Source organism: Acartia tonsa, chromosome 12 (assembly GCF_053477335.1).
Source record: "Acartia tonsa isolate MP-2025a chromosome 12, ASM5347733v1, whole genome shotgun sequence".
Classification (NCBI taxonomy): Eukaryota; Metazoa; Arthropoda; class Copepoda; order Calanoida; family Acartiidae; genus Acartia; species Acartia tonsa.
Genome location: NC_137271.1, coordinates 47,071,323 through 47,098,915, shown reverse-complemented (window position 1 = coordinate 47,098,915; position 27,593 = coordinate 47,071,323). Strand labels below are relative to the sequence as shown.

At 34.9% G+C, this 27,593-nt stretch overlaps 1 protein-coding gene across 7 annotated transcripts; it reads right to left on the bottom strand.

Annotated features, from left to right (window-relative positions):
- Nucleotides 1–27,593, bottom strand: LOC145333729 (uncharacterized). 7 transcript variants are annotated; one of them, XM_080178940.1, is made up of 10 exons: nucleotides 27,500–27,593; nucleotides 26,730–26,791; nucleotides 26,366–26,425; nucleotides 15,763–15,840; nucleotides 15,315–15,358; nucleotides 4,289–4,353; nucleotides 2,844–2,893; nucleotides 1,636–1,695; nucleotides 1,359–1,411; nucleotides 1–105 (listed from the first exon to the last, which is right to left on the bottom strand). In XM_080178940.1, the coding sequence occupies exons 1-10, from the start codon at nucleotides 27,556–27,558 to the stop codon at nucleotides 88–90; spliced, it is 549 nt and encodes a 182-aa protein (XP_080035066.1). In that variant the 5' UTR covers nucleotides 27,559–27,593; the 3' UTR covers nucleotides 1–87. The 7 variants fall into 7 exon arrangements, with proteins under 7 accessions (XP_080035066.1, XP_080035065.1, XP_080035064.1 ...); XM_080178939.1 differs by lacking the exon at nucleotides 26,366–26,425 and adding an exon at nucleotides 26,216–26,275; XM_080178938.1 differs by lacking the exons at nucleotides 1–105; nucleotides 1,359–1,411; nucleotides 1,636–1,695; nucleotides 26,366–26,425 and adding exons at nucleotides 1,776–1,951; nucleotides 26,216–26,275.

The following is a 27,593-nucleotide window of genomic DNA, read 5'->3' as shown; positions in this document are numbered from 1 at the left end:
AAAGCACAAAATAATTTATTAATTAATCATTATATATTTACAAATAAAACTGTTATTTATTATTAAATTCAAATTTATAATATCTTCTTATGCTGGAATACATCTGGATTTATTAAAAAATATAATATATTACAAACTTATGTATTGTTCAGGAGAATCTTACAAGAAATTTCAGAAGTCTATCTCATAAGTATAGAAAATAGTCTTTTTTAGGTATAAGACAATGGACAATAACCAATGAGTTAAGGTAAAAATTATGTATAGCTTTCGTTAATCTTTTATAACAATAATAGGATCCATGTGTGTATGTACCAAAGGATCTCACTAGCTTATGAATGTATGACTTACTGGACTTTTCAGGGAGCTAAATCTTTTTTTTTTATAAAATACAGTTTTAGTAAGAATTTGATTATCTCCCCCCAACACAAAGGGCATCTAGAGACCTCTAGGAGAGTAGCTAATTTTTTCTATTTCTTTGTTATTATTAACCCTTACAGATAGAGGGGGCGGGTCATATTAACCCCCCCCCCCTCTATTTTTTTAATGTCATTTTTTTTGTAGGTAAGATAGAGAGTTGTGATTTCATGACTTTTTAAGTTTAGTAATTATACGTCGGCAAGAGTTGATTTTATTAGGATATCTGGTCTGTGTCGGTCGTGGTGTCCGGTCAAAGTCGGTTGGGTAGCACCAAAATCAAAAAAAATTCTAAATAAATCTTAATTTCTACATTATGACTTTGTATATAAGGTAGAAGCCTAAATTTTTTTGGTGAATACTGAGATATCAATGACCTTATGAGAAAAGTGGTGTTATGACCGTTTGACCGCACCCTGACCGACTTTATGACCGATTTTTGTCCGGCTTTTACTACAGATATATATCATGAATATCGTGGCTTCTATTACAGCTAGAGACCTATAAATTTTTTTGGTAAATCCTTGAGCAATAATAAACAGATAAAAATATTAATTGGCGCCGCCAACCGCCTTTTTACCGCCGTAACCGCCGAAAATGGCGGTTTCCGTTATTTGCCGTTTTTTGGCGATGATCAGAAAAAGTAATTTTTTTGTTATGATAAATAAAAGTTCGTCCTAAAATTTGGTCATCCTAGCTGCAAAATTGGCCGCTCAACAGCTGTTTTAAAATTTAGCGGCTGGCCGCTAAAAAGCGGCTAAGGAGCGGCTATGACTAGAAAAAGTAATTTACTCTAAAAATACACATGAACCACCGTCTTTATCTGTAACAGAAGCCGAGATAGAGGGGGGGGGTCAATATGACACCCCCCCCCCCATCTATTAAGGTGGGAATAGGGGCCCGATCTGTAAGGGTTAAAGTTTGTAATATATATATATTTTCCTAACAACTAGAGTATTATCAACAAACCATCTTCCAGCATAATACTGCCATCCATCTATAGAAAATAAACAAGGATGACAACATTCATAAGTAGCAAAGCAAAAAAATAAAGCTAGACAATAGGGAATGTAAGTTACAGAGCAGTTCAGTTTTATTAGCCCAGAGAGGGTTCGCAGGGATAGAGATATCTAACGACAATAATATTAACTAACCTATTTTAAAAATTGCAATTCATTTGAGACATCTAACGGTAATTATATAAACTAATTTTAATCAAACCTGTAATCATATAAGGACAGTTCATTGGTGAAGGAACGTATAAGAAACCAACATTAGATCCTGTAAACAAAAAAAATAATATTTGTTTGTATAATAGTTGTAATACTATTATATAAAAAGTTGAACGATGTCTGTCTGTCTGTCTGTCTGTCTATCTATCTGCCTGTCTGTCTGTCTATCCGTCTGTCTGTCTGTCCGTCTGTCTGTATGTTTGTATGTCTGTCTGTCCGTCTATCTGTTCGTCTGTTTGTCTGTCCTGTGTTCATATAAAGACAGTTCATTGGTGAAGGAACGTATAAGAAACCAACATTAGATCCTGTAAACAAAAAAAATAATATTTGTTTGTATAATAGTTGTAATACTATAATTGTAATTATATAAAAAGTTGAACGATGTCTGTCTGTCTGTCTGTCTGTCTATCTATCTGCCTGTCTGTCTGTCTATCCGTCTGTCTGTCTGTCCGTCTGCCCGTTTGTTTGTCTGTCTGTCTGTCCGTCCGTCCTTTTGTCTGTCTGTATGTCTGTTTGTCTGTCTGTATGATTATCTGTCTGTCCCTCTGCCTGTCTGCCCGTTTTTTTGTCTGTCTGTCCGTCTGTCTGTCTGTCTGTCTGTCTGTCTGTCTGTCTGTCTGTCTGTCTGTCTGTCTGTCTGTCTGTCTGTCTGTCTGTCTGTCTGTCTGTCTGTCTGTCTGTCTGTCTGTCTGTCTGTCTGTCTGTCTGTCTGTCCGTCTGTCTGTCTGTCCGTCTGTCTGTTCTGAAATCATAAATGGACAATTCATTGGATAAATAATGTATGGGCAACCAACATTAGATCCTATAAACAAAAAATAATCATTAGTTTGTCAGACAATTGCATTAATCGTTACATAAAAGTTACAGGATCTTTGTCTGTCTGTTTCACCTGAGGTTTTCTTTTACAATGAAAGGTCCTGTGAAAGAAGGAATTATTTGAAGTGGACTGGTTAAGACGTTAAAGTAAAAAACAAAAAAAATACTTTTATAGTCGTTTCCCACTTTAACTATAAAGTATTCTCTACGATAATTAGATCATCTTTAATCATTTTGAATCCTTTTAAAAGCAAAGATTTTCTATAATATAAAGTCAACTTATACAGTTCTGACACTCTACAAGTGTTAATGTTTGTCTTGCTGATTCAGAGCTTCGCGTAAATGAATGTTGTCATCCTTGTTATGCAAATAAATTTTCACCTAGTTTGTCTCCAAGAATGTAGCCTTGATATTGTGTGGAATAATACAACCTAAACATAGTTTTAATAGCGAAGCTTTTCTATAATTAGGGTCGTCCGTCTGTACGTCTGTAATGTTTGTCTCCATTTATTTTGTAGCCTTGATATTGTGTGGAATAGTACAGCCTAAATATATTATTAATAGCGAAGCTTTTCTATAATTAGGGTCGTCCGTCTGTACGTCTGTAATGTTTGTCTCCAAGAATATAGCCTTGATATTGTGTGGAATAATACAACCTAAACATATTATTAATGAGCGAAGCTTTTCTATAATTAGGTTCGTCAGTCTGTACGTCTGTATTGGTTTGTCTCCAAGAATATAGCCTTGATATTGTGTGGAATAATACAACCTAAATATAGTTTTAATAGCGAAGCTTTTCTATAATTAGGGTCATCCGTCTGTACGTCTGTATTGGTTTGTCTCCAAGAATGTAGCCTTGATATTGTGTGGAATAATACAACCTAAATATATTATTAATAGCGAAGCTTTTCTATAATTAGGTTCGTCCGTCTGTACGTTTGTAATGTTTGTCTCCATTAATGTAGCCTTGATATTGTGTGGAATAGAACAACCTAAACATATTCTTAATAGCGAAGCTTTTCTATAATTAGGGTCGTACGTCTGTACGTCTGTATTGGTTTGTCTCCAAGAATGTAGCCTTGATATTGAGTGGAATAATACAACCTAAACATATTATTAATAGCGAAGCTTTTCTATAATTAGTGTTGTCCGTCTGTACGTCTGTATTGGTTTGTCTCCAAGAATGTAGCCTTGATATTGTGTGGAATAGTACAACCTAAATATATTATTAATAGCGAAGCTTTTCTATAATTAGGTTCGTCCGTCTGTACATCTGTAATGTTTGTCTGCAAGAATGTAGCCTTGATATTGTGTGGAATAGTACAACCTAAACAAAGTTTTACATTTGATAATACATTTTAAACCTTTGATTGGCAATATAAACAAGGATAACAACGTCAATAAAATCTAAGCTCTAAAGTTAGTTGGTATGACAAAAGAACATAAACACTCGTAGAGTGTCAGAACTTAGCAGAATAAAGTTTTATAAATATTAAGAAAACTTAAATACAGGATACTGTTTAAGGACTTGCTTATTATATTGTACCTTGTTGTTCAATTTCAATATTAAAAAAATAAGATCATTAAGATTAAAACATCATGCAAAAAATGTAGGTCTATAATAGGCAGGGTGACCAGCAAATACTTTAAATAAGAGGAAAAATATACCTATTAGAAGTATGTAGATTGGTAGGTCTATAATAGGAAATGTGACAAACAAATTCTTTAGATAATAGGATAAATGTACCTATTAGAAGCATGAAGATTGGTAGGTCCATAGTAGGAGGGGTGTCCCACAAATTGTTTAAATAATAGGATAAATGTACCTATTAGAAGCATGTAGATTGGTAGGTCCATAGTAGGAAGGGTGGCCAGCAAATTCTTGGTAGTACTAAAATTTACACATTTTCAAAGATTCAAAATTACCAAAAAACAAGGATGACAACATCCATAAGTAGCGAAGCACAAAATTAATTGATTTATTATTAAATATTAAAAATAGCCAAAAACCTGCAAAAAGGAAGTCTGACCGTCATGGTTGTTTTCTTTAAACAACAGGAAATTTTATTTTGATATGTATAACTGAAAAATTTTTGGAAATCGGACCATAAACACCAAAGATATGGAGAAAAATGTGAAAAATACAAAAATAGCCTAAAACCTGCTGAAAGGCAGTTTGACCGCCATAGTTGTTTTCTTTAAAGAACAGGAAATTTAATTTTGATATCTATAACTAAAAAATCTTTGGAAATCGGACCATAAACACCAAATATATGGAGAAAAATGTGAAAAATACAAAAATAGCCTAAAACCTGCTAAAAAGCGGTCCTACCGCGATCGATGTTTTATACTTAATTGTGCTCCTTAATGATGGGAATGTTGTCAAAAAATTTCAGCATCTATCTTTTATAGGAGCTGAATAAATCCCATTTCCCCCATAGCGTTACGGACTGACTGACGGACTGACTGACGGACTGACTGACTGACGGACTGACGGACTGACGAACTGACGGACAAAGTGAATTATAGAGTAGCTTCGCTACTAAAAAATATAATTCTTATATAAAAGCATCATAAAGTGTGCATGTCTGTCTATATATAAATCAAGATCAAGGTGACTGCTGGACCGATATGTTTCTACTTTATAGTAAGGCTTCTTTTAGGCCCAAAAAAGATTTTTAGGGAGAGTATCTACACTCTCCTTAAAGAAATCACCCCATGAGAAAATTATTCTTCCCTTAAAAATTAGTTTTTATCATTTTTAAAACTAAAATTAAAAGTTAGTACCTCCCCCCTTTCTCTCAAGTGCCCTTAGAGAACTCTAGGGGGCGTAGCCTCAAGTAATTAATTTAACAAAAGATATGGATATTGTCATGTGCGACGTCATAAAAATACGTCTAAAAAAGAATGATGTAAGGAGAAGTGGGAAAGGAAACCCTAAAAAAAGTGATGGATTGAAACGTATCTTTATGGTCATTAGATCTTTTCATGAAAATATTCTTTCTCGAATTTCATTCTTCTGCTAACCTAAAAAGTTACTTTAGAGGCCTAGAAATACATGTACAAAATTTCAGCTCTTTATCTCTACTGGCGACCTAGCGCCAGGCATGTAAAATATCAACAGATAACGGTAGCACGGCGGTTTTAACAATATCTCAGTAATGTGCAGGTTTTAAGCTCTTCTGCATATTTCAATTTAAACACATAAAGCCAAAGATATTATATCCAAAAAATCTTTTGTCAAAGTCTACTCTACACCTAGCGCCAGTCAGTTTTCTAAAATCATGCATTTTATACCTGTGAAAAATGAAATCGCCAGCGCTAGGTGTAGAGTAGACTTTGACAAAAGATTTTTGGGATATCATATCTTAGGCCTTATGTGTTTAAGTTGAAATATGCAGAACACCTAAATTCACCTTCCAAGCCATTCTCTATGCATTTTAAATTTTTTAATGAAATAACGGGATTTCAAAACTGCCTTTTGAAAAGGCCTAAAAAGTATCTTTTTTTGTCCCTTTTTTCACTGTTTATAGTTACAACTTATTAAGATATTATTCTCAGTTAAAAAAAAATTGGCGCTTCCAGCACCAAAACCGGCAAAAACTGGCAGTTAAACTTCTGTACCCCTACTTAACCCCCTAACAGACCCCCCCTCTATTTCGGCTCCTGTTACAGATAGAAACATAAATTTTTTTTCTGGTGGTTATGTGTATTTTTAGAGAAAATTACTTTTCTATTTATAGCGGTCAGACCGCTCCTTATCCGCTTTTTTAGCGGCCAGCCGCTAAAAATTAAAACTGCTGTAGAGCAGCCAATTTTGAAGCTAAGAAAACCAAATTTAATGACGAACTATTATTTTTTATAACAAAAAAAATACCTTTTCTGACCATCGCCGAAAAACGACAAATAACGGAAACCGCCAATTTTGGCGGTAAAATGGCGGCGCTAAATAATATTTTTATCTGTTTATAGTTACAATTTATTAAGATATTATTCTCAGTTAAAAAAAAAAAATTGCGCTTCTAGCACCAAAACCAGCAAAAACAGGCAGTTAAACTTCTGTACCCCTACTTAACCCCCTAACAGACCCCCCCCTCTATCTCGGCTCCTGTTACAGATAGAGACATAAAACTTTTTTCTGGTGGTTCATGTTTATTTTTAGAGAAAATTACTTTTTCTAGTCATAGCGGTCAGACCGCTCCTTATCCGCTTTTTAGCAGCCAGCGGCTAAATATTAAAACTGCTGTAGAGCAGCCAATTTTAAAGCTAAGAAAACCAAATTTTATGATGAACTATTATTTTTTATAACAAAAAAATACCTTTTCTGACCATCGCCAAAAAAGACAAATAACGGAAACCGCCAATTTTGGCAGTAAAATGGCTGTTGGCGGCGCTAATTAATATTTTTATCTGTTTATGATCACAATAAAAGACTTCATACAAAAATTGGCTGATTAAGGTCCAGAAAGGGGCAACACAGTTAATTGTTGAAACTAATGTAACAGATTTTTATTTTAGTCAGATGTCAGACGCAGGCAATTAAATAAATCAACATTTAGAAATAGGAAAGAAAACAAAGTCATTCCTAATTAGGACAGAAGTCACTGGAAATTGATCTAATTGATCTAAGGAAGGCTACTTATGTCCTTCATCTAACAAAATCTAACTTAAGGGAGGTGACTTATGTCCTTTGTCTGACAAATTCTTACATTAGGAAGGCTGCTTATGTCCTTCATCTTGCAAAACTTAGCTTTTCTGTCCTTCACATAGCAAAACCTCACAAAACATAGCTTTTCTGTCCTTCACATAGCAAATTCTTGCAAAACATAGCAAATTCTTGCAAAACATAGCAAATTCTTGCAAAACATAGCAAATTCTAGCTACACATAGCAATTTCTAGCAAAACCTCACAAAACATAGCTTTTTTGTCCTTCACATAGCAAATTCTTGCAAAACATAGCAAATTCTTGCAAAACCTAGCAAATTCTTGCAAAACATTGCAAATTATTGCTTTTCTGTCCTTCACATAGCAAATTCTTGCAAAATATAGCAAATTCTTACAAAACATAGCAAATTCTTGCAAAACATAGCAAATTCTTACAAAAAATAGCAAATTCTTGCAAAACATAGCAAATTCTTGGAAAACTTAGCTTTTCTGTCCTTCACATAGCAAATTCTTGCAAAACATAGCAAATTCTTGCAAAACATAGCAAATTCTTGCAAAACATAGCAAATTCTTGCAAAACATAGCAAATTCTTGGAAAACTTAGCTTTTCTGTCCTTCAAATAGCTAATTCTTGCAAAACATAGCAAATTCTTACAAAACATAGCAAATTCTTGCAAAACATAGCAAATTCTTGCAAAACATACCAAATTCTTGCAAAACATAGCAAATTCTTGGAAAACTTAGCTTTTCTGTCCTTCACATAGCTAATTCTTGCAAAACATAGCAAATTCTTGGAAAACTTAGCTTTTCTTTCCTTCACATAGCATAGAATTTGCTATGTTTTGTAAGAATTTGCTATGTTTTGCAAGAATTAGCTATGTGAAGGACAGAAAAGCTAAGTTTTCCAAGAATTTGCTATGTTTTGTAAGAATTTGAAAATCTAGGAATCAATCTGATTTGACACACAAAAAGTGTAGAAAAGTATGAATAAATATATATGATTGATCACATGGTACCTTCTGAATAAATTTTGACAAATAAAATAAAAATGAGGGACAATAAAACTTATGTAGTACAATAAAAAAATATGGATTTTTTTTGTTATAAAAAATAATAGTTTGTCATAAAATTTGGTTTTCTTAGCTTTAAAATCTGCTGCTCTACATCAGTTTTAATATTTAGTGGCTGGTTGCTAAAAAGCGGATAAGGAGCGGTCTGACCGCTACGACTAGAAAAGTAATTTTCTCGAAAAATACACATGAACCACCAGAAAAAAGTTTTATGTCTCTATCTGTAACAGGAGCCGAGATAGAGGGGGGGGTCTGTTAGGGGGTTAAGTAGGGGTACAGAAGTTTAACTGCCTGTTTTTGCCGGTTTTGGTGCTGGAAGCGCAAATTTGTTTTTTAACTGAGAATAATATCTTAATAAAATGTAACTATAAACAGATAAAAATATTATTTAGCGCCACCATTTTACCACCAAAATTTGCGGTTTCCGTTATTTGTCGTTTTTCGGCAATGGTCAGAAAAGGTATTTTTTTGTTATAAAAAATAATAGTTCGTTGTTAAATTTGGTTTTCTTAGCTTCAAAATTGGCTGCTCTACAGCAGTTTTAATATTTAGCGGCTGGCCACTAAAAAGCGGATAAGGAGCGGTCTGACCGCTATGACTAGAAAAGTAATTTTCTCTAAAAATACACATAACCACCAGAAAAAAGTTTTATGTCTCTATCTGTAACAGGAGCCGAGATAGAGGGGGGGTCTGTTAGGGGGTTAAGTAGGGGTACAGAAGTTTAACTGCCTGTTTTTGCCGGTTTTGGTGCTGGAAGCGCCAATTTTTTTTTAACTGAGAATAATATCTTAATAAGTTGTAACTATAAACAGTGAAAAAAGGGACAAAAAAAGATACTTTTTAGGCCTTTTCAAAAGGCAGTTTTGAAATCCCGTTATTTCATTAAAAAATTTAAAATGCATAGAGAATGGCTTGGAAGGTGAATTTAGGTGTTCTGCATATTTCAACTTAAACACATAAGGCCTAAGATATGATATCCCAAAAATCTTTTGTCAAAGTCTACTCTACACCTAGCGCTGGCGATTTCATTTTTCACAGGTATAAAATGCATGATTTTAGAAAACTGACTGGCGCTAGGTGTAGAGTAGACTTTGACAAAAGATTTTTTGGATATAATATCTTTGGCCTTATGTGTTTAAATTGAAATATGCAGAAGAGCTTAAAACCTGCACATTACTGAGATATTGTTAAAACCGCCGTGCTACCGTTATCTGTTGATATTTTACATGCCTGGCGCTAGGTCCCCAGTAGAGATAAAGAGCTGAAATTTTGTACATGTATTTCTAGGCCCCTAAAGTAACTTTTTAGGTTAGCAGAAGAATGAAATTCGAGAATGGGTATTTTCATGAAAAGATCTAATGGTCATGCGTAGATTTTGCATACGTGTAGATTTTCTGAATAGTAGTATTTCTGAAAAGGTCTATTCATAATCTATTCATAACAGTTATAATCATATGCAATGCAAACAGATCATAATTTTAAAGAAATTTATTGTATTAAATACAACTTTTTTCTCATTTAAAAAGTAAACGTATTTTTAAAGGTAAATAGAAAAATATTTTAAAAATAATTTAAGATTTTTTAAATTAAATTTTTTCAAATATTTTTTTTTTATATTTAAAAAAACGTGATTGTATCTTGGAGTACTGTAAACAATTATAGGTCAATAAATGATAACATAATCAACCTTTACTTTACAAGAAATCTTAGTTTGTAAAGACTTAAATTATTTTAGTGGAAACAATTTATTTTTAATTTACTTTTTCCTGTATCCCTGAGAAAGGGTAAAATTACAAGAAACAGCTGCTGTGCAGTTTTCAATAATTTATACCATAAGGTTAAAAATTAAAGTCATACCTTTCATGCAAACTCAGCTCTTTTAATTAGAGTGCTTTTTTTGGAATCAGTTTTTTTAGTAGAGTGTTTTATAATTAGGTTTAGAAAAAGATTTAAAAAAAAAGAAATTTTGGATATTTTCACTCATATGGACCATCATTTTGTGTTACTCTCCCTCATTACAATGATACTAATTTCTAATAAAAAAAACATGTTTCTAGTACTTTCAATAGGGATTTGCCTTGCAGGACCCTGTGTGTTATTTTGTGTTAACATTTATTGTTGATTAACTTTTTAAACTTGTTTGTTAGTTATCCTTGACAGAAAATTTTTGGACAATTAAACAACTTCCTGTGTGAAAATTAGAGTTGGGGAGTTAATGTAATAAGGATAAGCAGTTGAATTTCAAACAAACATAAATATTACCATAATTTCACAGCATAAACAAGCTAAAGATAATTTTCTTCTTTTACTTATACCTTTTAAAAAAATTATTATTTTATGAAAATTAAATCAAATTATACTTCAATTCAAGTTTTAGCTAAGATTTTCTAAATCTACGGATTGACTTTCTATCAAAATATCTAAAAAAAAAGCAGTGGCATGCACAGCGTACACCAGGAGTTGGTGCAACCGTTAGCGGTTGAAAAAAGTGGAAGACAAGCAATCCCAATTTTAGTTTTAAGGGGGGTGTTGACACCTTTCTATACACTCCTTTCATATGCCACTAATATCACGTGTTTTCCACATTTTTACGACAAATTAAAATAAAATTTATGTTCAGATCCTTAACTTTACGAGGGGGAGGAGTAATGTAATTAATAAGGAGGAAAATACCAATACAAGAAATTATGTTAAGTTGACAGCGCAGCTACTTTATAAAGATGATCTTCAAACAACATAACATTTAAAAGTAAAATAGGATAAAATTGTTTTAAACTTTTACAACCAAAACAAAAATTCATGCCTCTTGGGCCATATGTAGTATATAGATTATCTTGGAAATTGTGTATTATTTATGTGATTTAACATATCATCACACAAATTATTATCGACGTCCATGAATGTCCTTGTTAATTTGTCTCATTTTACTCAGCACGTTTATTGACAAAATTTTTAAAAGCTAGGTTTTTCTATAATTAGGGTCGGTCCGTCCGTCTGTCTACACGTCCGTAACGGATAGCTTTTTTCGTTAATTTAAACATGTTTAAATTTTTTTTATCAAATTTTGTATGATTATTACTATATTATTTCTATTGAATAATTTAGGAAACGTAGCATCTCTGTAATCGTTACCAGAATGTTTTAACATGTTAATTTTTAAAAAAATTTGACAGCAAATTTTACTATATGATATAATTATCCTGATCATTTTATTTTTACCTATTACAACAAGATACTATGATATAAAACATGTCTTTACACATTGTCCTGTATTTAGGCATCTTATTTAGACTTATACATTTATATTCTATTTATTTAGTTTTGATACTCTACAATTGTTAATGTTCGTTTGTTTCAGAGCTTCGCTTTTACGGATGTTGTCATCCTTGTTAGAATATAAACTTGAGATAATTTATAAATAGTACAGTAACATTATGATGAGAGTTTCTAATTAAACAAGGATAACAACATTCATAAAAGCATAGCTCAATAAATCAAATGGATATACACATATAAACACATGTAGTGTTATAGGACATTAAATGTCAATAATATAGGTATAGAAGTTCGGACAAAAATTAATTAAAGGGTACTTATTATGGATATACCAATTTTTTAAGGTAAATATGCTTCGCTTAGAACATTAAAAAAACGACAGGAGTGGATGGTGTGCTGTTTTTAAACTAGTCTCCAATATAATTATGTTTTATTCGGTTTTGGAGAATTCTTTTAAAGAAGGTGTATCAACTTTTTTTTTATAGCTAGCCGGTTCTTTTAGTAAGTAGTAGATGTAAAATTTTTCATAGAATTCAGATATGCAATCGTTTTTTTTGTAGACCTCTTATTTTTTAAGTAATTTAAGTTTTTTAAAAAAAATAATTAAGTCGGTTTTAAGGTACTAAAACGCAACAAAATAAAAGATGAAAATGGCCAGTAAGAACAAAAATAGTAAGATCTTTAATTTGACACCTTACTTTTAAAATTCTGTTGAGTAATTATTGAAAAAATCTATTTTTTTAACCTCGGTTTAATAAAAACTTTAGACCTAAATATTTTCTCAAACAGACATAAAAAACATGGGTTCATATATACCTTTAGAATCAGAAAAATATTACGAATCCATTGTAAGCAAAATTGAAAAAAAGTAAAAAAATAAAAAAATAAACAAATGGCCAATTATATTTTTTGTTCAGGCAACACTATCGTCTTCCCTTTTTTACCCCCTCTTTACCCCCTTCCCATTTTTATACTCAATTCAAGAATTAAGACGTTGCCTGTACAATATAATATGATATTTTCATATAATTCCTTTTATTGTAGTTTATATACTATATTGTAAACTTTTTTTTCTCAATTTTGCTTACAATGGATTCGTAATATTTTTCTGATTCTAAAGGTATATATGAACCCATATTTTTTTACTTGTGAAATGATAAAATTAATTTCAAAGTTTTTATTCTCGTGGGTTTTAAAAAATCGATTTTTTCAATAATTACCTGACAGAATTGAAAAAGTAAGGTGTCAAATTAAAGATCTTACTATTTTTGTTCATAATGGCCATTTTCTTTCTTTTTTTTGTTGCATTTTAGTACCTTAAAATCGACTAAATTTTTTTTTTTTTAAACTTAAATTACTTAAAAAATAAGAGGTCTACAAAAAAACGATTGCATATCTGAATTCTATGAAAAATTTTACATCTACTACTACTTACTAAAAGAACCGGCTAGCTATAAAAAAAAAGTTGATACATCTTCTTTGATTGGTTGGTGCATTGAATTAAATGTCCGAATGTTTTAACCATTAATTGTAATCTACAGTTTTCCAGTTTTAATAGGTATTTCTCGCATCGTATTATAAACGGCTTTCCTTGGATATAGAAAGTACAAATATGAGATTAGAACTAGTTTTTTTTAGCCCCGTGGTGCCAAAGGCACCGGCTAAAAAAACTGGTTTTAATCTTATGATTGTACATTTCTATATACGTAGAAAGCTGGATATATTACGATGCTAGACATAGTTTTTTCGTATGGATGAGAACCGGTTCCTATCCACCGGATTCGAATGAATACGAGAAAAAAAATTTATCGTTCATTGTCTTATCCCTTTAGATCCCTGACAAAAAAGGAGGAGTTACATTAATAAAAGGCGGGACAATACAACCCATACAGATTGTATTTTTAGGAGCGAAGCTACTTTAAAAATAAGATTTTAAATTACAGTAATCAATGATATGTATTAAAACTTTTTAGTAAATAAATGTTATCCTATGCAAATATGGACGATAGATTTACGTACATTCCAAATAATGATAAAACAAGGATGACAACATCCATTAAAGCGAAGGATAGGAGCCGAGAAAATCACGTTTCCCCCATAGCGTTACTGACGGACGGACGGATGGACAGACAAAGTGAATTATAGAGTAGCTTCGCTACTAAAAACTTGGATTATCATGTAATACAAAAAGTTAAAAAGAACAGCATGCTGTAAGGTGACGCAGAGACTATACAAGCTATCCGTTATTGACTGGTAGACAGAAGGAACGACTTACTCATATTATAGAAATCTTTGTTAAAGTTCATTCATAACAAGATGACAACTTCCATGAAAGCAAAGCTCTAAAATGATAGTAAAATCATAATGAAGGACAAACGAACAATAACTCTTGCAGAGTGTCAAAACATAATAAGTAGAACTTTAATTTGTAAATCTCAACAAATATTATATAAAATTGTTGCAGAATTGCCACATTGCTTAAATACTGGATGCAGTAATAGAACATACTTCCATTTTTAAAATTTGATTATGAAGATGCGTTACATTACTATAATGTACCTTGTTGGCCTAGGAATCATTATTACAAAAAAAATCAGATAAATAGGACAAATTTATCATACAAAATTTGTGGTAAAAAAGTTTTAAAAGGCATGTTTTAAATAAACTTTCTGGTAACAATTAAAGAATTGCTACGCCTCTGAAATAGTTTTGACATTTGTTGTGAATACATAACAACAAAGAAAAAAACGGGTATCAAAGTTTAGAGTAGACTGGTTTTGCCCAAATAAAGTACATTCATACTATATATCCATCCTATTATATAAAGTAGTTAGGGCTTTTTGTCTGTCCCGAAGGATCTCGCTAACCACTGAACTGATATTGTTCTTCTTTTCAGTAAAGCTTCTTATAGGTCCTGGGAAGGTTTTAAACTATTTTTGGGAAGGGTGTCTTGACCCCCCTCCATCCCAAAAAATATTTTTTTTTTACAATTTTGAAAATCAAATTTAAAATGGAATGGAGTCGAATTTTCCCCCTCCTACCTTAAGTGCCCCTAGAGGCTTCTAAGGGAGCGTAGCCGCTAGTGTATTTAAATAAGATATGAAATATTGCAAATAATAATATTGCTTCCAGCTTTTAGTATTTTAGTTTCTAAAATATATTGGGGACCGAAAGATTGTTGTCTCAAGTATTAGAAGAATTTTTAAAAACAGGATAATTGAGTATCTATCGTGATACAATTTAGCCTCTTTTTCAAAATCTTCTATTTATAATCATTTTCCAATTTAATTTTTTTTGTGTAAATGTATAAACACAATGTATTCTTTATTGTTGCACCTGTTAGGTCAACTGATATCTTAACATGGCAGGGATAAAGAGAATGATCACTACTTTGGTATAAATTTAGGAGTGGTATAACTGCAATAATGCAACCATATTTAACCTCCCAGATAACTAAAAACATAAAAAAAAATATTTTAAGGTGCAAGTTTTAAGAATTACATCCCTCAGATACTAACTAAGAAAATGGTACAGTCAATAACCAATGCCAAAAACCAAAAATTCCAAAACTTAAGAGGGGCCCTGAGGAATAGTTAATTTTGACAATTTTAATCCACTTATTCCAAAGTTACTGCTATTGTCTTAGAATTTTGTTTGTTATTAAATGCTCTAATCAAATAGCCCGACTTTTTTAGGATTTTGAATATTCCCCTGTCCCCACGCAGTCTATTCGTTTTTTCTACATTTATGTCCATTCAGAAAATCTATTTCAGAAAATCTATAGTCAATCATCTTTATGACGTCATACATGACACTTTCAGTATCTCCAAATATTATAACCTGATATACGCCCAGAGCTTGGGATTGTGTGTTTGCAGCCTCACCTATAAATGAAGTTTTTATAGTGCCTATAAATAATGGCGAAATACTGGCCAACCAATGGTCAATTAAAATGTATAATGGCCTGCCATTAGTTATTTAGTGTACTACCCTATCATTGGTCATTTGTGTTGAATGACGTCATTTTTTTTATAAGCACTTTAAAAAGCTTCACCTATTAATATTTATCGTATTATAAACAGCTTTCCGCGCAAATTAAAATGAAAAATTATAGGAATAAAGCCAGTGTTCTTAGTCTCGAGGCGCCAAAGTCCAGCAAATCTAAACTAGCACTAATTTTATGATTTTTATTTTAATATCCGTGAAAAATTGTCTGTAATACAATGCGATATATGACTTTTCAATATATGGCTAAGAACCTGTTTTAATCCAGGGGATATTTACTTACCTAAGGACGAGACTAGTAGCTTCTTGCAAGGGCAGCCAGCATAGGCCTTGGGTTTTGTAGTCATGTTGGATCCAGAGTCTAAAAATAAGAAAAAATCTACAAAGATATCAATCATTTTTTATTTAAAAAATTTCAGATAATAAACAGAAAAAAATCTAGTAGCAAAGCAACTCTATAATCGAACTTTTATGTCCGTCTATCCGTCACTCAGTCAGTCTATAATCTAGTCCGTAAATACAATTTTCTAAGCTATTATTTTAGATAAACGTCTAAATTTTCTTATAAAAATTCCTGAAACCAATGAGCATCCAGCATGCAATTTAAATGTCCGTCGGTCTATCAGTAATGCTACAAAGTATTAATATCTATCTAGATATCTGTCTGGGAAAACATTCAAATGCCCCGCCTCAAAAACCCAGTAATAAGATTTAAAGTTCATATTTTGGGATTCCCACCAATTTCAAGGTAAATTATTCCGGTTTGAAATTGCCCTCAAATTGGATTTTAAGGTAGGGAAAAGGGGATAATAATAATGAGTTTAATAGCATGCCATTTCTCGCGGTCGTACGCAGTCATATGAAATGTTGGAAAGGTGACACAAATGTAAGATCTTAGTTTTCACAATTTGATTTACTATATAAGGATTGCAAGATTATTTGATTCGCTATGATATCAAGATAAATTTTTTCTCAAATCGCGATATCAAAGAGCTGAAGTTTGCGTCACCCTCCAACATGACGTATGACCGCAACGACCGCGAGAAATGGTATTTTCTAAGACTCCTTCAAGGGGAGGGGGGTTAGTTTAATTGAGAAAGAACATTGTGCACCGGGGTTGTTATTATTCGGTCCACTATCATATTTCCTGTTTCTTTGTAGATTGTGTGAAGATAACTGGGGAGAGGGGAGGGGATACATTAGAAAAGGGAATTATATGGCATGTATAATAAATTCTCTTAATGAGGGTGGGTAAATATCATTATCACTTATGCTTCAGTAATACCTACAATAATAAAATGTCTATTTTAGTAAGTTTTTTTTATAAATTACCATTTTTGAGCATTTCAATCAGTATTTTTTAAAAACTCAACATATTTTTTCAAAATTATTTGAATATTTTGGCACAAAATAACAAAGCAGTTTAAAAATTCTATCTATAATGCTTATTAGCGCTGTTCAGGGTGTTCAACCCCAATAATTAACATTGAGACTGTTTCGGAACGCATTGCCTGGCCGTTCTCGAAATCTTATCTCGAAGCCCTCCGAATGACCAACATAGTGAAGTTTACGAATGTGTATTTATTACCCTGAAAACAGTAAGTCTAAAACAAAAATATAAGAATTAATTACATAAAATTAATGGTTATTATTTTTGTAACATCGAGGTTGCGTGATTTCAATTTAATAAAAATATGAATTTTCTAAAAAACTTTAAATTGGCACGAAACATATTAAATCGCATCAGAAATTGATAATTTTAGAATAAAATAATCAATAATATAAAGGAAAATATTCGTATGTCAAAACTTAGCAGTTAAATGGTCTATTTGTTGAAAAATTAATGATTTAAATTTCTTCATAAATTGTACCATTCTACGCTTATTTTCAAGAATTAAAAGATAAATTCTTACCACATATGATGTCAAACTAAGCAGGAAGGCTTATTTGAGATCTTCCACGGATTAGAGCGCATGTATATTCAACCAATACATTATTTTCATTCACGTAGCTCCTCACATGGGAATCATCAAAGGAAAAGTGCGCGTCTTTTTTGTTTGTTTACAAGCCATGCGCGGAGATAGTTAGGAATGCCGCGTAACACACTCATTCTCTGGTGTAAGGAAAAGGGAATTAATGGGTTCGAACTTGCCAGGGAATACAAGAAATACATACCGACACACACCCGTCTAGTCACTGGGAATCGAACACATTACCTCATATTAGCATCATGCGTGCAGACAGTGTCCACAAAATCACAATCTCATAACGCATAAATTACAAGAGTTTAAAATGTCATGGCCATAAGGCCTAAACTTAATTATGGTAACTTACGAACACCACAATAACTCAAACCGCCTCAGCTACCACATAAGGACAGGAATAAGGAATGGGAAAAGCATTCAACATTCATGAAATGCACATTTACCACTCACACATCTCATTATATCATGGCCTCATAATCTCAATAAAATTAGAATTACAGACCATGTAATTGCGAATACATGAATTAATAATCAATAGTACCTAAACTTCAATTAGGTACCTAAATAATAAAATAGTTAATGATTTTTATACTAAAAATCGCATCGATAATTAAATAATCAACTCAAACTTTTTTCATCAAAAGAAAGAAAGATTAAATAATGACATTTCTTCTACTAAATCTTTTTGCTAGAAAAGAAAAGTAAAATTGCATAAAAACTTCTCAATAATTAGAATTTTTCTCCGACGGAAAAATACTTGCTTACATCTAAACATTTTTCAGATAAGATAGGTAAGATCCTTAAATCTAAACATGTTTTAATAAAATAGATACTTAAATCTAAATAAAATATGACTGTAAAAAATCATCAAACTTCGAAAATTAAATTTCATAATTTTAAATCTTCGTGAATCAAAACTGCGTAAAATTAAAATTGCAATTGAAATATGCAAATTAAATTTACCAAAATAAAACAAAAGCTCAATATAAGAAAAGAACTTCTCTAAATGCTGAATTTGCAATTTCTCTCTGTTTTAAGAAGAAAGCAACTTATACATATTCAAACAGTCATAATTAAGGCAATTTGGGGCCTCAGTCAGAATGAATCCCTCAAGATACAAACTAACAAATCCATCAAATATTAATAAATGCCATGTTCCAGCTATCCTGTCGGACGTTATGTCTTTCCATCACAACTTTTGATACTGCATAATTTCCAACAGGATTTCTGGCGCAGGGCTGCATCAACTGAAAATAAACATAATTAGTGATGTTTAATCAAATTAAAATAAAAAGAATCATGAAATAATTCAAAGAAAACTTTTAAATCATCAATCAAAGCAAATCGAAATTAAAACAAATTATCTTATGCTTTAGTTTTGCCGTTTTGCTTCATGCCTGGCCGAGGAAACAGAGCTTAGGTACGGCGTAAAGCGGTCTTATTAAGCTTAATTCTACGATACTCAAAGAATCTACTTAATTCATCGGCAAAAAAAAAAACTGCATTTTTTCTTTAGGTACATCGGTTAAAAGGTAAATAGTAATAATTTTAATATGCATGTAATATTAAATTATTTATGTGATTGTAATAAATCTTAAAGAAATATTTAAATGATGTAAAAAAATCTCATTTTGTTAATTTCTTATCATATCAAATTTCAATCCAACAAGGATAAAAATGTTTATATCTGCGTAGGTACCTAGGAAATTTTCCGCGAAAAAAATCCCTGGTCCCGGAAAGACTTAAATCATTGAAAGAACTTGCGTAAACGTATAAAAAACTTAAGTTTGCATTTCAAATGAAAAAATCTTGGGTCGATTTGAAAGTTTAAACGAAATTGCATCAAAAATTGCGTTTTTTGTCTTTCGAAAAAAAATCTGATAAATCTACCGTAAAAATAAAATTCAAAGTTAAACAAGAACGATACTTATACTAAACTTTGGGTAGATTGATCTTGAGCAGACGTCTTGCGGAAGTCTCGTTACTCGTGGCGGCTGCGTCATCTGATAATTTATACTTGCAAACCACGGTCCTTCCACCTGGGCGCACTTCTTCAACACGTCCCAATCTGAACTTCTTCATCAAACTTGTGCGGTCATCAATCAGCACCACGTCTCCCGGCTCGAGCAGCACCTCGTTGCGGCGCCGCTTGACGGACTTGAGTAGCTCGGGCATGAGCTGCTCTTTGTACACCTGATGGAACTGACGGGTCAACTCCTCCAAGTTCTCCAGCCTCCTGGTAATGGGCTCCTTGCAACCTGTTTCGAAGGTGCAGATTGCATCATTTGTCCTGCCGCCTAACAGATCAGCAGGTGAAATTATCCTCCAGGTATTGACGTCTTCTCCTTGGGTGGCATACGTCAATGGTTTAGAATTCAACACTCTAGCGGTCTCAGCACACAACACCAATAAATCATTGAAGGTTACAGTAGCACCAGCCAACTTCTTGTTCAACACACGCTTGACCAGCCCAACCTGCCTCTCCACAGTACCAACGAACGAGTGTGCTGCGGTGGGCACAAGATGCCATTCAAAATGCATCCTGGTATCCTTCAAAAGTTCATCTAGAATGCGTTTGGTACCAGCCATATTGGTACCACGATCTGTAGTAACCCTTCTAGGCATGTTATAAAACGCCTGAAGTTTTCTTAAGCCGACCAGCACGGCTTCAGTTGAATAATCGGTCAACACATCAATAAACACAGCCTGTGTAAATCTACAAGCTACAATCAACAACCAGACTTTGTACTTAGTCTTGGAACTCCTGGTGCCAACGCCAGGTTTAACAACTTCTATCGGCCCCGCAAGGTCCATGTGCACCTCTTGGAAGGGCACTGAGGGCTCCACACGGTCTGGCAGAATATTAGCCATTGCAGGACTCGAACGCTTGGCATATTCAATGGAACATGCAGCACAATTCTTGACCACCTTCATAGCCTCCATGCGGCCATGTGTGATCCAAGCATACCTTCGGCTTTTACGATGGCCTCCATGTCCCAGCTCATCATGAGACTGTTGGAGGATGAGCTTCGCCAGCCTGTTGTGGCGGCTGAGCAAGACAACACCTGGGCTGTCCTTCATAACTTTCCTGGGGCCTCCAGCTGCGGCCTCAAGAGCTTCATCTCCTCTGGCGGCCATTTTCAATATTGTAAATGACCTAAGAGGAAAACATCCATCATGACCCACTATGGGCCAACAAACCTGGACCTTGTGATGATAGGGTTGAAGGGAGTCGAATTTCCCCTCGGCGTCCATGGTCATCTCCTTCTCTTGGTTGAAGGATGTCAAAAACAGGTCACAAACAGAATCCATGTAAGTGTTTGTGAAAGTATAGTTCTCGTAATACCTAGAACTATCATTGTTGCTAACACCATCCTCATTTGTTGCAACACCACGTTTCTTGACAAGCAACATTTTAAAGCAGTTGGCAGCCTTAAGAACTGCGGCCACAGTCCTCCTTGCCTGCCTGTAGGTCCTTCTTGCCAGGGACCTCCAGAAATCATTGTCCACTGCTTGTGTGAACATTACCTTGAGCTTCGCCATCTTTGGATTTAGCTCACTCTCGGGAATAGATGCATTAACCTCACCCGCCGTTTTAACGGGCCACTGGTCCTGTTCCAGGCGCAACCAGCTTGGACCTTCCTGGTATGTAGATCCAGGTTGTACATCCTCAATCGTACACAAACCTCGCGTCGCCAAATCGGCGATGTTGTGTTGGGTTGGAACCCATCTCCAATCTTCAGGGCTCGTCAACTGTTGTATCTCAGAGACACGATGACTGTTGAAAACATTTAGCATAACACTGTCACTGGATAACTGAGCCAGGGCACAGCTGCTATCACTAAAAAATACTTTGCCAGAAATGCTGAAAGGTAGAGCTCTGACAACTGTATCCACAAGCCTTGCCAAAATCAGACAACTAAGCATTTCTAACCTTGGTATAGACTCTATCTTCACTGGTGCGACACGTGACTTGGCGCAACACAAAATTACATCAAATCCTCCAGAAACTGGCCATCTCAGGTAGGTGATGGCTGCATAGGCTGAGCTTGATGCATCACAGAAACCAACAACCATTGGAAGCCCCAATGGCTTATCAGGAACCATCGAACGTCTGAACGACACATTTCCAAGTGCCGCCCGGTCCTGGAGGCTGCTCACGAGCTCTGACCTCAACTCTCCAGGTATGACATCATCCCAGTTGCATCCATGTATGCAAACTGAGCGCAGACAAAGCTTGGATTTAAGCAGCAATGGTGCTGCAAGACCCATCGGGTCATATAATTGTTGCACAATTCTCCAAACTTCTCGTTTAGTTATCAACTCAGGTAGACTTCTCCAGAGATCCTCCAGATCCAGGTCTTCTAGTAGCTTTCTACCCTTGATCTTCTCGCCGTGGTTGGCTCTGACAGGCAGGAACAATTTATCCTGTTTTGGGACCCAAACAATGCCCAAAACTTTCACACTGTCAACATCATCTCCAGAATAAATAACAGATTTAAATCTGAAATTTCCAGGTTCAATCATCTCTTCCAGCTCTCGGACCAGCTGGACAGCTTCAGGTTTACTGTTATGACCGCTTAAACAGTCATCCACGTAAGTACAAGTCTCCAATTTGACCGAAGGAGGATCTTGATACAAAACAAATTCAGATCTGAGTGGTTGCTGAACATCTCTCCACACATCTTGCTGGGCTACAACATCAGAACCTCTAATCTTCTCAGATCCATAAACATCTTGAACATCCTGCAGGGAACGTCCACCAAAAATACGACCAGTGAGTCTGAGGGCGGTCACGGCCATATCGCCGGCCAAGGCTTCACCAAAATTGATGGTTCTGGTGAGATAAACCTCCGGCTCTCCATCAACTGTATCAGCGAAAAAAACACGTTTCAGCTGAGAATCTTCATAGGTAGCTAACAAACTATTATAGAACTTCTGAATGTCAGCCACGAATGCACACTTGTAACTTCTGAACCGAATAAGATTGTGCATCAGGGAATATAATGGAACTGGCCCGTCCATCATAATACTATTGAGGCTTAGCCCCTTGCAGCAGAGGCTAGAATTGGCGCATATCCTCAACGGCGTGGAAATAGATTCTTTATATGCGCAGACTAAGCTCGAATAATACACAGGCTTAGTATAAGCTAGATCTTCTGGCGACGCTTTTGTGTACACGCCACGAGAAACAGCTTCTTGGAACACTTGGCAGAAGGTGTCATATTCACCTTTTTTGACCATCCTCTGCCGGTCACGTAAGCAGATCTTGTACGCCTGCTCTGAGTTATCAAACAACACACTTGGCGGCTGCTTGTAAGGATATGAGGTCGTCCAGATACGGTTCTCAAGATCCAACGTCAATCCTTCTTCAATCAGCTGCCGCTTACGCTCGTCCAAGGCGGACTGCCCGGCGGCAATGGCGGCGCAATGACGGCAGTTCTTACAACCGCTGCACATCAATGGCGGCTGTATCCCCAAACTTTCTGTACTCAGGAACTCCATCTTGCTGACCTCCAACTTAGTAGCTTTACAAGCGACAGGATTAGTAACAGTCCTGCCGTCCGCAGACACAACTAAATAACCTGTACCAAATAAGCTTCTGTACAGTCTAGAATCACCAACCATTTTATCTGCACACGGGAACATAGCTGGTGTTAGATGGCCGATAAGAATATCTATCTTACCGTCAACCATAGAGAAATTATCAGGCTTCATGTTGAAAATTTCGGCGGCGGCTGCAGGATCAATAGAACGCAACCCTTCTTCAGTACCAATGCTGGGCACTACCGCCGCCTCCAGAATATGGCAATTCCGGTTGCGGTCAACCAAGCAGATTTTAACTGTAGGACATGCTTGGCTCTTTCCATCTGCCAAAGAAATAGTAGCTGTGCGACCAGTTGATGGCAACTCTAACTTCTTGGCGATACTTCTTGAAATCAATGTAAGATTTGCTCCAGAGTCCCACATAGCATTGACGGTGACTTGACGTTTGTCAGCCGCCAATGCTGGGAGCTGCTGCAACATCAGCATAAAATTGTTCTTGCTAAACAACTGTGATTCATAAACTGCCGCAACTTGTCCAGCAACAGACTCATGAATTAAACTATTATGGGGTTGGTTGCAGCTGTCTATGGTACAGCTGCCAAGTCTATCGGCCTTAGGGCAATCGGCAACCCTATGCCCTTTCTGCAAGCACAACAAACAGGCTCCTATCTTCTTGATGAAGTTTTTACGTTCAGGAACAGACAGGTCCCTAAACTTGGAACACTTAAACAACAGGTGTTCAGAACTACAACCTTCCGACGGGCAAGGCTGTTTCTTCTTGGTCTTAGCTGGAGACCCAGGTTTACCTACGGCTGTAGCTGCGGCCGCAGGATTACCTTTCTTCTTGGAGGGGGTGTCCACATCAGTCGAGCACCTCATTAAAATGGCGCCCCGCTGTTCTTCAATAATCTTCAACAACTTTGGCACATCTGGGACATCCATCGAGCCCAACGCTAGGTTGAGCTTATCTTGAAAATCACGGGGCAACTTCTTGGATAACATCTCCAGAAGGATCACGGTCAACCACTGGCTTGTGGTAACCTCATCATCATCATCATCTTTAGTCAGCTGCTCGAGCTGGCTAACTGCACCACCAAACTCTGCTAACACAGTCACAATCTGGTTGGAGTCCGACGGTTTAGACTTTTTCTCCCATTGGTTGAAAAGGCAGAGCATCTGACGTGTCTTGGACTTGAAACGCGCATCAAGGTAAGCCCACTGAGATTCATGCGATTGAATCTGAATTAACTGGAGTCTCAACTCTTTATTTTTACAGACCTTTTCACTGCTCAACAATAACTGTAAATATGACGGGTCCTGTCCTACAGTAAGCTTTTTAAAATTGTCTTTGAAACTTACGTAGGCTGCTTCTTGGCCGTCAAAGCTGGGAAGAAGACGTTCGTCGACACGATTCATATATCCTGGCGTGAACATAGAACCGGTGCCGAAGTGTGGTGTGCCAAATGGTGACACAAATGGCGATGCTGTCGAGGCACCCGCCGTCGTTGTGGGTGGCTTCACAGGTTCAAGCTTAACCTCAGCCAGCCGTTTCATCAAAGCAGACAAAGTGTTTATAATTGGTTCAGGTAAGGGAAAATATGACCCTTTAATAACTTTCACAATCTTTAAGCATCGATCATATAGTTCAGCCTTATGGTCAGGCAAATTATCACCAACTAAGTCAACAACACTTTGAATGTCACTAAGCTCTTCTATAGCGTCAAGAGCATCCTTCAAAGCACTATAGTCTTTTTGCACAGTAACTATATCAGAATAAATGTCACTAAACTCCTCAAGCTCTTGGATTCTCACACCAAGCTTGCTAAAACCGACCATGATGCTATCGAATGTCTCGAACTTGTCATGGACAAGGATTGACTCCTTAGTGAAATGTCTAACGTCAAGTTCTGAAGATTCACTGACCAACTTCATCACTTTACTTAGTTCACTGGTTAGGGCCTCGACGGCTGGGCGCAGCCGCAATCCCAATTGAGCGCCTTTATTCTTTTTAGGACCCATGATTGTCACTAAAGTTAACTGTACTGATTACGACTATAATAATGTGTGGTAAGGTATCACAACCAACACATTCACAAAACTTCACAGATTCTTCTTAGCTGCATCTGTTCTGTCTTGTTTTCATTGTTTCGGAACGCATTGCCTAGCCGTTCTCGAAATCTTATCATGAAGCCCTCCGAATGACCAACATAGTGAAGTTTACGAATGTGTATTTATTACCCTGAAAACAGTAAGTCTAAAACAAAAATATAAGAATTAATTACATAAAATTAATGGTTATTATTTTTGTAACATCGAGGTTGCGTGATTTCAATTTAATAAAAATATGAATTTTCTAAAAAACTTTAAATTGGCACGAAACATATTAAATCGCATCAGAAATTGATAATTTTAGAATAAAATAATCAATAATATAAAGGAAAATATTCGTATGTCAAAACTTAGCAGTTAAATGGTCTATTTGTTGAAAAATTAATGATTTAAATTTCTTCATAAATTGTACCATTCTACGCTTATTTTCAAGAATTAAAAGATAAATTCTTACCACATATGATGTCAAACTAAGCAGGAAGGCTTATTTGAGATCTTCCACGGATTAGAGCGCATGTATATTCAACCAATACATTATTTTCATTCACGTAGCTCCTCACATGGGAATCATCAAAGGAAAAGTGCGCGTCTTTTTTGTTTGTTTACAAGCCACGCGCGGAGATAGTTAGGAATGCCGCGTAACACACTCATTCTCTGGTGTAAGGAAAAGGGAATTAATGGGTTCGAACTTGCCAGGGAATACAAGAAATACATACCGACACAGAGACCTTTAAAATTAGGCGGGAAATTAAAATACCCTATTGCTGGGTTTCTCAGGCCCGGGCTATGTGATACCTCGTCCATCTGTCTATCCATCTATCTTTGTATTTATCTATCTTTGTATCCATCTATCTATCTTTGTATCTATCTATCTATCTATCTATCTATATCTATCTATTTTTCTGGTCTAATCACATTATCAACTCAATATAATACAAAATTTAAAAATATTTGCTTATATCTATCTATAATTCTATCTTATTATCAATCTACCTGGTGGTTCAGGGAGCAAGGGAATGCTGTTATCATCAGGAAAGACAATGGCATCAGAATCTATCTATCTATCTATACATATATATCTATCTATCTATCTACCTATTGGTTCAGGGAGCAAGGGAATGCTGTTATCATCAGGGAAGACAATGGCATCAGAATCTATCTATCTATCTATACATATATATATATATATCTATCTATCTATATATCTATCTATCTATCTATCTATCTATCAATCTATCTACCTACCTATTGGTTCAGGGAGCAAGGGAATGCTGTTATCATCAGGAAAGACAATGGCATCAGAATCTAATTTCAGGAATGAATAATTATTAAGTTGTAAAAATAATTATTTATCGCATCCTATTATAGACAGCTTTCCACGGATATTAAAATAAAAGGTCCGGATTAACAAAACTGGTATTAATTTTACTATTCTTATTTTAATATTCGTGGAAAATTGTGTTTTATTCGATGCTATACATGGTTTTTCATTATGGTTGAGAACTGGTTCTAGTTCAGAGGATATTAATCGGTTTCGAAGCCATACTAGAAAGTATGAGCACTAACCCCCCCCCCCCCCCCCCCACCTCAATTAAATCTGTTTTTATACCTTTTTCAATTTTGTTGTCTTCATAAGTCTCATCAATTATCTCTGATACTATATCCGAGATCCTAAAAACAGCAGATTCGAAAAGTGTCATGTGTGACGTCATAAAAAACGTTTAAAAGAAAGGATGAGAGGAGAAGTGGGATGGGAAACCCAAAAAAAGAGATGGATTTATACATATTTAATGACGTCACACATGACACTTTTTCTATCTCACTAAAAACAAGGATAACAATATCAATCAGTAGCAGAGTCATAAAATAAGATTGTTTAATACCAGGGATCTAAAGGGTTTAAACAATGGCCGATAAATTGATGTAAATCCCCGATGATGATACCCAAAATTACCTCTTATGTACTTTAGAATAGCGGTTGAAACGTTTGGACACCGAACTAAATGAATCAAATACGAAAGAAGTTCCAAGTTTGTTAAGCAAACAAATATGAAAACGTTTTATAAGACTTTGGGGACTAGCGAATTAAATAGTCTTATGTCCCCTCCCTCCCTGTTTAGATACACAGTGATATGACAATTGATGATAAATTATTGGTAGAATAGTTTGAACACATGTAATTTTTTTTATAAATGCTATTTCTAATTCATAACAAAACTGGTATTAATCTTATAAATTTTATTTCTATTTTCATAGAAAATTTTCCATGATAAGATGCTATACATGATTTTTTATGAGTATGACTGAGAACTGATTCTAATCCAGCGGATATTAATCGGTTTCGCAGCTATACTGGAAATGATTTAAAGTTTTACTTACTTTCCACTGACAGTTTGATGGAGAAATAAACATGAGAGTAGCACTTCAAATGTTTTCATTTTATCTAAAAGCAATTTAACGGGATGAAAGGGTT